This window comes from Hemitrygon akajei, chromosome 2, assembly GCF_048418815.1.
Source record: "Hemitrygon akajei chromosome 2, sHemAka1.3, whole genome shotgun sequence".
NCBI lineage: Eukaryota > Metazoa > Chordata > Chondrichthyes > Myliobatiformes > Dasyatidae > Hemitrygon > Hemitrygon akajei.
Genome location: NC_133125.1, coordinates 42,662,172 through 42,673,949, shown reverse-complemented (window position 1 = coordinate 42,673,949; position 11,778 = coordinate 42,662,172). Strand labels below are relative to the sequence as shown.

General features: G+C 39.6%; 1 protein-coding gene across 3 annotated transcripts in view; it reads right to left on the bottom strand.

Annotated features, from left to right (window-relative positions):
• Positions 1-11,778, bottom strand: part of dapk1 (death-associated protein kinase 1) — a 187,305-nt gene that overhangs the window by 69,825 nt on the left and 105,702 nt on the right. For all 3 annotated transcript variants that reach the window (XM_073071198.1, XM_073071192.1, XM_073071207.1), the window contains exons 15-16: positions 8,944-9,042; positions 1,400-1,597 (exon numbers count right to left, since the gene is read on the bottom strand). In XM_073071198.1, the coding sequence (XP_072927299.1) occupies positions 1,400-1,597; positions 8,944-9,042 (297 nt within the window). The remainder of the gene's footprint in view (positions 1-1,399; positions 1,598-8,943; positions 9,043-11,778) is intronic.

The window sequence follows — 11,778 nt, the reverse complement described above, 5'->3', positions numbered from 1 at the left end:
CAGCAGTTATCACAGTGCTATTACAGCTCAATTCTGGCATCCCCTGTAAGCAAGTTTGTATGTTCCTTCCCTAGACCATGTGGGTTTCCTCCGGGTGCTCCGGTTTCCTCCCACAGTCCAAAGTCCTACCAGTTAGTGGGTTAGTTGGTCATTGTAAGTTGCCCTGTGATTAGGCTCGGGTTAAATCAGTGGGTTATTGGATAGTGCAGCTTGGTAGGTCAGAAGGGCCTGTTCCACGCTATATTTTTAAAAAAGTCATTTGGACAGATAAATGGATAGGAAATATTTAGCAGGATATTGGAGGCAAATGGGACCAGCTCTAGTAGGCTTCTTCGTTAGCATGGAGAAGATGGGCCAAAGGTCGTGCTTCTGTGCCTCTTGACTATTCACTGCAGCAACTAGAAATGAGATAAAGATGATATTATTTTCTCCATTTGAAGATTTATATCTTCTTGTTTCTTAGTGGTTTGATAGTGAAGATTTGACAGCTGCAATGTGCCAATTTGATAAAGACGATTTTTCAAATCGTGCAAATTGTTAGCCGCTACGCAAAGTAGAATTGTTGGTCTGCACCTGTGTGTGCAAAAGTTAAAAGTTGCAGAAATATTGAACGTGGGGTCTGCCAACAACAAAAAAAATCCTACTTCCATAATGGCTTTACTTGCATTGTTGTATTTCAAGAAAACGCTCTCACTTTCATTCATTATACAGAGGTATTTGTACTATATCTTTAGAGGTATCAACAAAAATCTTAATTAAAATGTTCTTACAATAGCATTAATTTACTCTGGATTGTGTGAACTTAACATTCATGTGCTACTCCGAAACGTGTCCTCTTCCCAGCCTAACTGAATTTGTATATTTATGTTTCTGATGCCAGGATGAGAACCAGATTCAGTCACATTATCACGAGATGCTGGTGCACAGTCATCGGCCTCCAATGAGCACAACTCAGTGAGTGTCCTGAGAGGAAGTGCTCATCTTCACAGCAACGTTACTGAAAGAAGCATTCCGATTGCTCATCACATGATTACAGCAATCTGGGAAGGAAGGGTCTGTTGCCACGAAATGGTTTTCAGAGTAAGGAGAAGTGAATCACTGATAAACATGTGCTCCATGTGGGAACAGCACGAACATTACTATAAAAAAAATGCTGTTGCAAGAACATACAAGGATTGTGACATTGGTTAGTAGCAAAAATATTGCACTGTTGCCTTCACGTGGTATACTGCTAAAATAATAACACGCAACTATGATTCTAATCAAGTTGCTCCGTAGCTAGCGCAGAGGAAAACACACTAACCACAGTGTGGAAGGTAAAACCAATCACCTTCTAAGGACTGGTAACATTATGAAGTAGCATATCATACAATAATCAAATCATGTGCTCAAAACTGACCGTGTCAATTTCATCCATGTCTGCACAATGTTCCAGCAGACATTCCACAATATCTACATAGCCTCTTGCAGATGCAGTCAAGAGAGGTGTCTCCCCTTCTTTGTTTTTAATGTGAACATCGCAGTCAGCTTCACAGAGTGCTTTGGCCACTGCGTAGTAACCATGCCACGCTGCACAATGCAATGGCGTTTCTTGTTCCTGGTACAAAGAAAAAAACAAGGGGAATTAAAATTAAATTTTAGTAACAGTGAATAAATTAGGTACGACAAGCAAGTAAGTATTAAAAGGTAGAACGGCAAGTGATCGTCTTAGTCGCTGTTCCTGTGATCGCAAGACCCTGTTGTCATTGGTGGTGTGGGATCTGTTGGTTTACTGGTGAGGGGTGGGAGAGGACTGCAGGGAAGCTGTGTGGCCTCGATCGTAGTAAGGACTAAGCCTCAGGCTGTGGGGTCGCCTGTTTGCAGCCACCCAGGGGGAGGTGTCAGAGTTGGGTGTTCCACTGGAGTGGGTGTGGTGCAGGGTCCCGGTTGGAGTCGATGCTGCCCCCTCCCCCAGTGTTCATTCGGCTGAAAAAAGGTTGTATTGTGTTCGACTGCCGAGTGCTGCGACATTCATAAACTTAGGGACTTGGACATTTTTTGTGTGTGTGATTGTATTTTATATGTTACATGCTATCTTTTATATGCTACATGTGCCTTGCGCTGGTTATGTCAGTTGGTAATGTGTTTTGTATTTTGGCCCCATAATAATGCTGTTTCCATTGGCGGTATTTGTGTATGTTTTTTATATTCAATTTTTTTTTGAATCACCCGTTCCTTTTCTGTTTTGTTGTGCGAGGGGAGAATGTTTGGGGGGGGGGGCTGATGTTGTGTTAGTTTTTTTGTGCAGGGGAGGGGCTCTTTCTCAGCATCGATGTTCTTGTTCCGTTGTGTGGGGGAGTGGTTGTTTTCTGGGGGGGGGTCGATGTTCTTCCAATTTTGTGCTGGAGCAGGGGTTTTGATGGGGAGGGGTTGATGCTTGGGATGCCATTCTTTTTGTGTGGGGGAGGGGGTTGGGTTTGATGTGCCTTCTCTGAATGATTTTCATGTTTCTTTCTTTGTTTTATGGCTATCTGGAGAAGACAAATTCCAGAGATGTATATGGATACATGCTTTGATAATAAATGAACCTTTGAACATTGTACTAGTACACCAACTGTAGTCTGATCAATGCTGTACATATCTGAACCATAACCTCCCTAGATTTGCGTTCAATTATCACAGCAATAAACTAAATGATCTGTACATTTTTCCCCTTACTTCCAGTACCTCAATACTATCTATTGCCAACCATGCACTGGGCACCAATATCTCTTTGCATTTCAGAGCACAGCAATCTCTCCCCATTTAGAGCTGATTCAATCCTATTCATTTATTATTCAGGATGTGGGTGCTACTGTAAAGTGCATCACAAACTGTTGTTAGCCCAAATCAATTACCTCTTAAGATGTCGGAAGGAGAGACATTTGGCAGCTCTTACTAATGTGCAAATCGAATAATGTAGCACGACAGAATTGTGCCATGCTCTTTTGTGACTGAAGATCAAAAATTGCTGAATGCTGTCAAGGAGTTCCACTCAAATTACACATTCTTGTCAGAACCACACTTCAACACGAGCAGCAAGACATAGAAGGAAAAAAAGCAGCCAACAAGAACATTCCATCATAGTCACTGAACGATGCTTTGCTGAAAAACCTCCTGAAGTAGTAATTTTGCCTTTAAAAACTGTGAGCAAAAATTTGTGAATAGCATAACTGCAAACTCTAAATCGGGAAATGCAAAGTACACAGCTTTATATTCTGAGCATAGTCCATAAACATCAAATATCCTTGCTAACATTTATGTTTCTTTATTGCCCCTGTGTTAAATCATTAGTGCAATAAATCTGTGTTGCTTCAACCTGGAATCAACACAGAAGAGAAACTAGAAATGACACATCATTTTTAGGAGTCATAAATGCTGCATGCTTGATAGCCAGGCTTTAATGGAACTGCTTGTTAAAGTTAAGAAATGTATAAATCGCTGACTGCAAGCAGGCTAAACAGCAAGTATTCTAGCTTTCAATTAAATATGTTTCAAGTTCAAGTTTAATTGCCAGTTAACCATATACAGCTAAATGAATCAACATTCCTCTGGAGCAAAGGTGCAAAACAATGTACATATCGTCACAGCACATATAGTTACAATAGCATATATCTGTATATACAGTATATATATAACAGTGGTTAAGGGTTGAAACACCCTATGAAGATTGGGCACCACCTGAAGACAACTGCCTTGGCCAAGGCTACGGTGACCTCATCAGGTAACTGAAGAGAGCACCCATGTGTATGTATTGTGATATAATTGTACAGTCTATCAACTATTTGTCATATATGATATCTCAGTTTCATCCCTTTCTCCCCTCATTGCTGATGAAAATTTCCAGAACTACAGAAGCTGACTACCGAAAGGCGCACGAAAAGTTCCTGTGATTTCCTGTACTTCTCTTCGCAGGGAACTGACAAGTCTTTTGTTTTATCCCTCTCGTGTCGTAAGACATTCCCACAAGAGGAGATTAAACTGAGGGGCAGTTACACTGAATTTCTTCTGGTTTGGGCCAATTGTGATTCTTTGATCGATATCACAGATGCTCTGATTTTTACACTGGGCATTCAATTGAGCAAAAAAACTGGCTGTTGGGGTTCCTACAGTGCCTAAACTTCCAAATGTTTAACAAGTTCAGCAGGGGGCATAAAAATCACAAGCGGAATTCAGGATGGAAAGAAGCAAAGCAGAAAGTACAAGTTAGCAAGTAATAAGCAAAACAGAGAACAGAAACAAAAAGAAGGTAGGAAACAGGGTCAAAGTACAGAAAAGTGTTACATTGATCATGTTAACTTTACCCTATCTAGATATATATTGAGCTCACAGTAAGGTGGATAATTGCAGAAATTGTTGTCAATGGGTATGATCTAATTGGCATCACAGAAAAGGCCGAACACAGTGTCTGAAGAGATGCATGCTCAAGGTTATTTGATGTCGAAGATATCCAGGCAGAAAAGAAGAGGAGGAGTATGGTGCAATTAATAAAAGAGGAGATGAATGCAGTGGCAAATGACCGTGGCTCAGCAGAGCATGATGTGTAAGTACGATCAATTTGGAAAGAGTTATACAGCAATACAACAATAGCAATATAGAGAAAAGACTGTTGATGTTATTTGTAGGCCACCAAACAGTAGATGTAACATAGGACATAAATCAGGAAATTTGATTGCATGTAACAGGGATAGTACAGGTACCATTGGGGAGGGGCTTATCTGGGCAGGTTGAATTCAGTCATGAGATGGAAGCCAAATTTAGGAAATGCTTGCAGTGATTTTCTTGATCAATATGTTGAGGAACTCTCTTGAGAAAAGGTAATTTCAGATCGGATTCTGTGCAATATGAAATAGTTAACTGATGATTATTGTGCAGGGCCCTTAGAGTGACAATAACATGATAGAGCTTTTCTTTAAACTGGGAAATGCACTGGTGCAACTGAAGATTAACATTCTAAATCTAAACAAAGGAAATTATAAAAGGTACAAGGAGTGAATTCAAAGTCCAAAGTAAAATTATGGAAGGACCTGTATTTTACCATATACTGTCTTGAGATTCGTTTTCCTGCAGACATTCACACAAAGACAGACAGGCGACCAATATACAAAAGACAAACTGCAAATATATATTAAAAATCAAATAATAAAAAAAAATAATACTGAGAACATGAATTGTTGAGTCCTTGAAAATGAGTCCATATGCTATGTTCAATGATCAATCTGGCATTGGGGTGAAAGAAGCTATCAACACAGGTTCAGAAGCCTGATGATTGTAGGAATAACAACTGTTCTTGAACCTGGTGATGTGGGGCTTAAGGTTCCTGTATCTCCTTCCTGATGGCAACAGTGAGAAAAGAGCATAAGCTCAGACAGTGAGGGTCCTTGATGACGGATGCCTCTTTCTGGTAGATATGCTTAATGACGGGGAAGGCTTTTTCTGTGATGCCTTGGGCCGCCACTTTAGGTACAGCCTAGTGTCACTTTATGGACATACAATCAATATATTTATGTATATATTCATATTTATTGTGTTTTTTTATTATCATTGTGCTCTTCATCTTTTGTGGGTTTTATGCTGCATTGGATCCAGAGTAACAATTATTTTGTTCACTTTACACTCATTTACAGGAATTTATATTAAACAATCTTGAATCCAGCGCTTTCTATAGGCTTTTCTATTCCTGGGGATTGGTGCTTCCATATGATACAACCAGTCAGGTATTCTCCATTGTGCATCTACAGAAGTTTGTCAAAGTTTTAAATGACGTGCTGAATCTACGCAAACTTCTTCGTAGAGACATTGTCTTTGTAATGGCAGCTATGTGCTGGAGCCAGGACAGATCCTCCAAAAAGATAACACCAAGGAATTTAAAGTTACTGACCCACCCCACCTCCAATCCCCTAATGAGGACTGGTTCATGGGCCTTCTGTCTGTTCCACCCTAGTCAATAATCAATAGCTCTAAGCCTCACAGTCAGAAGTGTAAAGTGGGTAGAGCAGGAAGCTAAGCGCACAGCCTTGTGGTCCACTTGTGCTGAGAGTGAATGTGGAGGAGATGCTGTTGCCATTCCAAACTATCTTGGGGTCTGCAAGTGAGGAAATCGAGGATCCCATTGCATAAGGTGGTCTTGAGGCCATTAACTTTGAGGGGATGAGGATGTTGAATACTGAGCTACAAGTCATTGAAGAGCATCCAGATTTATGCATCTTCTCCTTCTGGATGTTCCAGAACTGAGTGAAGAGCCAATGAAATAGCATCTGCTGTTGACCTGTTATGATGGTAGACTAATTGGAGTGGATCCAAGTCACTCCCCAGGCATACGTTTCATGGCCAATGGATGTTAAGTGCTACCGGATGATAGTTGGTGAGGCACTTACCATATTCTTTTTGGGCACTGTTTGAAGCAGTTGTGTACCTCAGACTGCTGATACAAGAGGCTGGAGATGTTAGTAAACACTACAGCCAGCTGATTAGCACAAATCTCTAGCACTTGGCCAGGTACATGGTCTGGGTCTTTCCATGGGTTCACCCTGTGTTTCAAGTTGCATGTGAGATAGCTTTATGGAGGCCATACCAGAACCTCTTGTACTTTCCTTGGTCGCCAGACCCGAATGCCACCTATCTAGCCATCAGCAGATTGTGGATCCATTGGTTCTTCCAGAGCTTCTGGTCAGGAAAGATTCTGAATGATTTTGTGGGTGCACACTCATCCACGAATTCTTTATAAAATCTGTGACAAGTCGGCTAGGGTAGATTGGGGATTTTCATTAAAAGGCACAACGTTGAATAGACAATTGTTAATATTTAAGGAACAGATGCAAGAACTCAATGCCTTTCCACCACAAAGGAAAAGCAATCCTACTATGACTAACAAATGAAGTTAAGGAATATATTAGATCCAAAGAGAGATCATACAAAGTTACTAGGGAAAGGATTGACTGCTTAGAACTTAGTGTCTGGAACAATGGTCTCTGTCTCTCACTATACTGCAAAGCACTTCGGACTGAGATGAGAAGAATTTCCCTCACTCAGTGACCGGTAAGACTATGGAATTAATTGTGGAGACCAAATGGCCAAATATATTTAAGAAGGAGACAGACACATTCCTGGATGCAAAAGGCATCAGGGGCAATGGGGAGAGACCCAAGGTAAAATTGGAGATGGAGGATCAGCCATGATGGTATTAATCTACTTCATTCATAATCAGAATCTGGTTTAATAACACTGGCATATGTCAACAAAAACTTTACGTCACGTGCTGACGATATTAAACCTGATCATGAACGAAGCAGGCTCAAGGGAACAAAATGGATACAGGTACTTCTGCTTCAATTTTCCTACATTTCTACAGCACAACTCTTTGTACATGCTTTAGATGTGAAAGGGATTGTTACAGTTCCTTGAGGGAACTATCAGGATGGCAAACAAGCTTCCCACTTTTCACTGATACAGTGCACAAGAGTTCCAATCAGCTTCTCTAATTGCAGCAACAACTATTACAGTGAACGTCCAAACAAACATCTCTTGAAGCCACAAAGTGGTTTCTGCAGAATGAAATAAAAATTCATATTCCATCCAGGCCATTTGATCTGCTTCCTGTGAGTAGATCTCAATTTCCACGGGGAGGAAGGAGATATTAAAGATCCCTCCAAACAGGGATCAAGAATACCATTATCAGAGGTCAGGAATTATTAGGGCAATCCATTTCCTTAGATGACTAATGGCATGGTGTGTACAGAAAGAGTAACAAAATTGCTGTTCATGCAAAAAATGAGAATACCACATTATGACTAATCTTCACCTGACACAGAAATATTGTTTCTGTCATCAGATGTTGATGGCAATGTAAACTATAGCTATCATTAGGCCACTACTAATCTACACTGACTAGTCAAGGCTCATAGTAAGTACTAGATTAGGTGATCTCACTGAGCTGGCTGCAATAGAAATCTCATCTCGTTAATACCAGATAATGAAAATGTAGGTTTTAAAAAAATTGTGCTTCGGATCAGCTGCAGTAAGACTCATTAGAGAACACAGGTTGAAGACAGATTGAAGACTCAATGCTATCACCAACCTGCCATTGGCCTATGTGCAGCCTCTTTAGAGAGAAACGGCTTGGATGAGCCCCTTGACAGCTATGGCACAATGTACGTTTTTATATTTGGGTCAACAATAAGATTTTTTTTTTGCACAAAGGCAAGTATGCGAGTTAAGAAAAGGGGACATTTTTATAAAAATTGCATTGTGCGGGATGCACCGCCAGTAATGGCAGTGGAAGCAGACTTAATTGCCACATCCAAAAGGGCGTTAGACAAGGATCTGAAAGGGAAGTTCTGGCAGGACAATGGGAAGGTGGCTATGATGTGTAAGCATTTAGATTGCCCACATGTAGAATTAATATGGATTTAAAGAATTGAATGCTCCTCATTCGCGTTGTAGTCATTCTACGGTACCGTAAAAGATGTGTTGAAACACAAAACTAAACTATGCCAAAAGTGTAAGGAAATGTTTATTAAATCCCTTTCCAGCATGTAGAGGTGAGGTAAATGCAATGAATAAATAAGTTACCTGAAAGTGTTTACTGCTTCAACGAATAACAGTTTAATCAGCTCTGGCACTAGAGCTGTTCATGGCTCTCTTCACTGTTACAGATTTATTTTGAATATAGGAGCAATTTTCAATGTCAAGACAAACCATCAAATTTAATTTCTTTACAATTTTCTTGTTAGGGAAATAAGTAGAATGAAAGACAGTATGGTATTATATTCTAGGTAGAATTCTTTATTCCAGTTCCCTTCTACATTCATTACATAATCATTAATCATCTGATTATATTCTCATCCTAACATGAATAAAATAAAAGACTCAAGTTGAATTGAAACTTAATTTTTCATATAGGTGATCTATTTTACATGCTCTTACCCTGTCTTGAAGATCTGGATTAACACCAATTTTGCAGAGGTATTGTACAACTTCAACATTACCATATCGAGCTGCTACATGGAGGGCAGTTTCACCAGACTGCAGTAAAATATAAACAAAAATAGAAGTTAAAAATCTGACTAAATTCTACACTGAAATCTGCCAGTGTTTAAGCTTCATTTATAAAGACTCATTTCATAGTGATGTTGGCTATGGGACTTCTGAATACAATGCACTTGAAAATGCACCAGTGCTTGGCTGCCTCACACAAAATTTTTGATAAGCTACAGAGAAGGGTAAGTAATAATTACAAACCAGTAGTCTTATGCAAGGATATCTGCAGGAAATCAAAATAAGGACCAGGAAACAAAATCTGATGGAGAGAGTAGGTGGAATAGAGTGGGACGATGAAGGAAGTGAAGAGCAAAAGATTTGCAAGTTCAACAGAGCTAATAACAAGATTAGTCAATATGACTGTAATTAGGTTACCCTCTTGTCAAGAGCAGTTAAACAAGCACAATGGTGTAATAAATGGGGATCCCTGTAACCTGAGTTTTAAGGAGAACTCATTGTTGTAACACAGGCACTCCAGGAGTATAATGAAGGGGCTGTTCTGCTTCTTGTGTATACACTGAAGCTACAATGGCAACTTTAAATATAGAAAAATGGCTATGTTATGGGTGTAACACATCTACTGAAGATTAACTCCAGTGCACCCTTTACTCTAACTAATCACAGGGATTTTGGTTCTTGTCCCTCCATCATTCTCAAATACATTTTAGATTAGCACCACCCAATACCACTTTACACATCCAATCATAACGAGTTATCCTATACTTTGATCCCAAGAATCACAGTCCTGCACACTATAAAACAAAAAGATCAACTGCTTGGCAGTTTTGGAATTAAATTAGTTAACCCAAAGCACAGAAAAGAAAATCAGAAACAAAAAAGAAATTGCTGGAGAAAGCTACAACTTAAAATGTCTTTCTCTTTCCACAGATACTGCCAGACCAGCTGAGTTCCAGTTTTTCCTAATTTTATTTCAGATTTTCAGCACTTGCTTTTTTTTTATATAATTGATTTTCATTGACATCTGATTTCCTCTGCAGATGTTAACAGTAATTAAGTGACACCAGAGAAGTTTTTCATCAGAATATCCATAAAAATATCATAACCCCGTGGGGCACCGTGGTAGAGTGCAGTTAGTACAGTGCTATTACAGCTCAGGGTGTCTGAGTTCGGAGTACAACCCTGGTGTCCTCTGTAAGGAGGCCGTACTCCTTACATCCTGTGGGTGTGTTGTTTCTCTCTGGGTGCCCCAGCTTTCTCCCACAGTCCAAAGACGTACCAATTAGTAGGTTAATTGGCAATTGTAAACTGTCCCATGATTAGGCTAGGGTTAAATCGGGGGTTGCTGGCACAAGAGGCTGCATTATCTCCAGATAAATAAACAAAGTTGAGCAGCGCAGTCCAGCTAAGTCCTCAGCTTCCATCCGGCCTATGCAGAACAGCAGTTGTGTAACAACAGATGGCCCAAGAGCAACATTCACTTCATTCCAAGATGCTCCACAGCAGTTGAAAAAGATTGTTCAAGGAAGGATTTTATGAAATGGAGTATCAGACCATGTTCCCTCACTCATTTGCTATTCAGCAACTTCCCTAATAATGTTGTTAGTAAAGCAAACTTAAGGGATTAATTGGCTACATGACCATGACATCAGCGAGATGTGCCAACTCTGCTTTTCAGACTGGAGGGAAATACAGAGCTGTGTTTCCCAGCAACCAGTATTAGAACTACCTTTCTAAATCTGAGTTTGTCATGATAATCAAAATTATAAGGAAGAGCGAGGAGAATGTTAACAGATTCCAAAAAAAGGCAGGCAAACAAGTAACATGGGCTGATATGCAACAGATGACATTTAGCACAGCAAACTGTGAAATGAGTTACTTATGTAAGAACAGAATCACAGAAACCCATGGCAGGGAAGGAGATCATTTAACACATCCTGTTCCCAATGCTGCTATAGAAAGCTACCCAGAAAAATCATACTTCCTAGCTTTTGATGCGTCTTTACAAGACAAGTGCTTATTCAAATAGGTTTAGAAATTTGATGAGAATTTCGTCTTCCAATATTGTTTCAGGCAGAGCTCCAGACACATCTTCGATCCTAAGAGTTCCATCTTTTGAGTGAATTTGTGTCTCCGTACCAGTTTTCATGACTCAATATAGAACTCAGTGGCAAGGGAAATCAGGTTCTTTCTTATAATTTTATAGCTCTTAATTAAAATAGTGTCCCAATCTCTAATGTGTCAAAGAAATTAGCTTCAGTCTGTTCAGTCTTTCCTCTACCATTCTCCTTTGCACCCTCATCACACTCTTCATTAATATGATAATAGTGCACAATGTAGAGTGTTAGAAATTCCAGAAATTCACTCTGCCAATAAAAGAAAGTATTCCTTATGCCTTTCTATATTTTTTGTCTACTATCTTCATGGACCGTAAATGAGGAGAGGGCAATTTATTTCAATGTAGGATCAAAGACATGTACGTTCATGTATTTTTGCAGGTGCTAGGACAAATTGATAGGACAATTAATAAGGGATTCCTCAGGAAGTAACATTGGTTCATTACTTTTGTATACAAAGCTAAACTTTAATTAACCCAGGTTTGGAATCAGCTGGAGATTTCCAATCAACACACTAAAAAAAGGTCAAGGTCAGAGGGAATTTAGAGGGACTACAAAGAAAATTCTAGATGATATAAGTCAAGATGATAGACAATATATTTCTCATGATAATTATAGCATAGAAGCATAGAAATCCTACAGCACA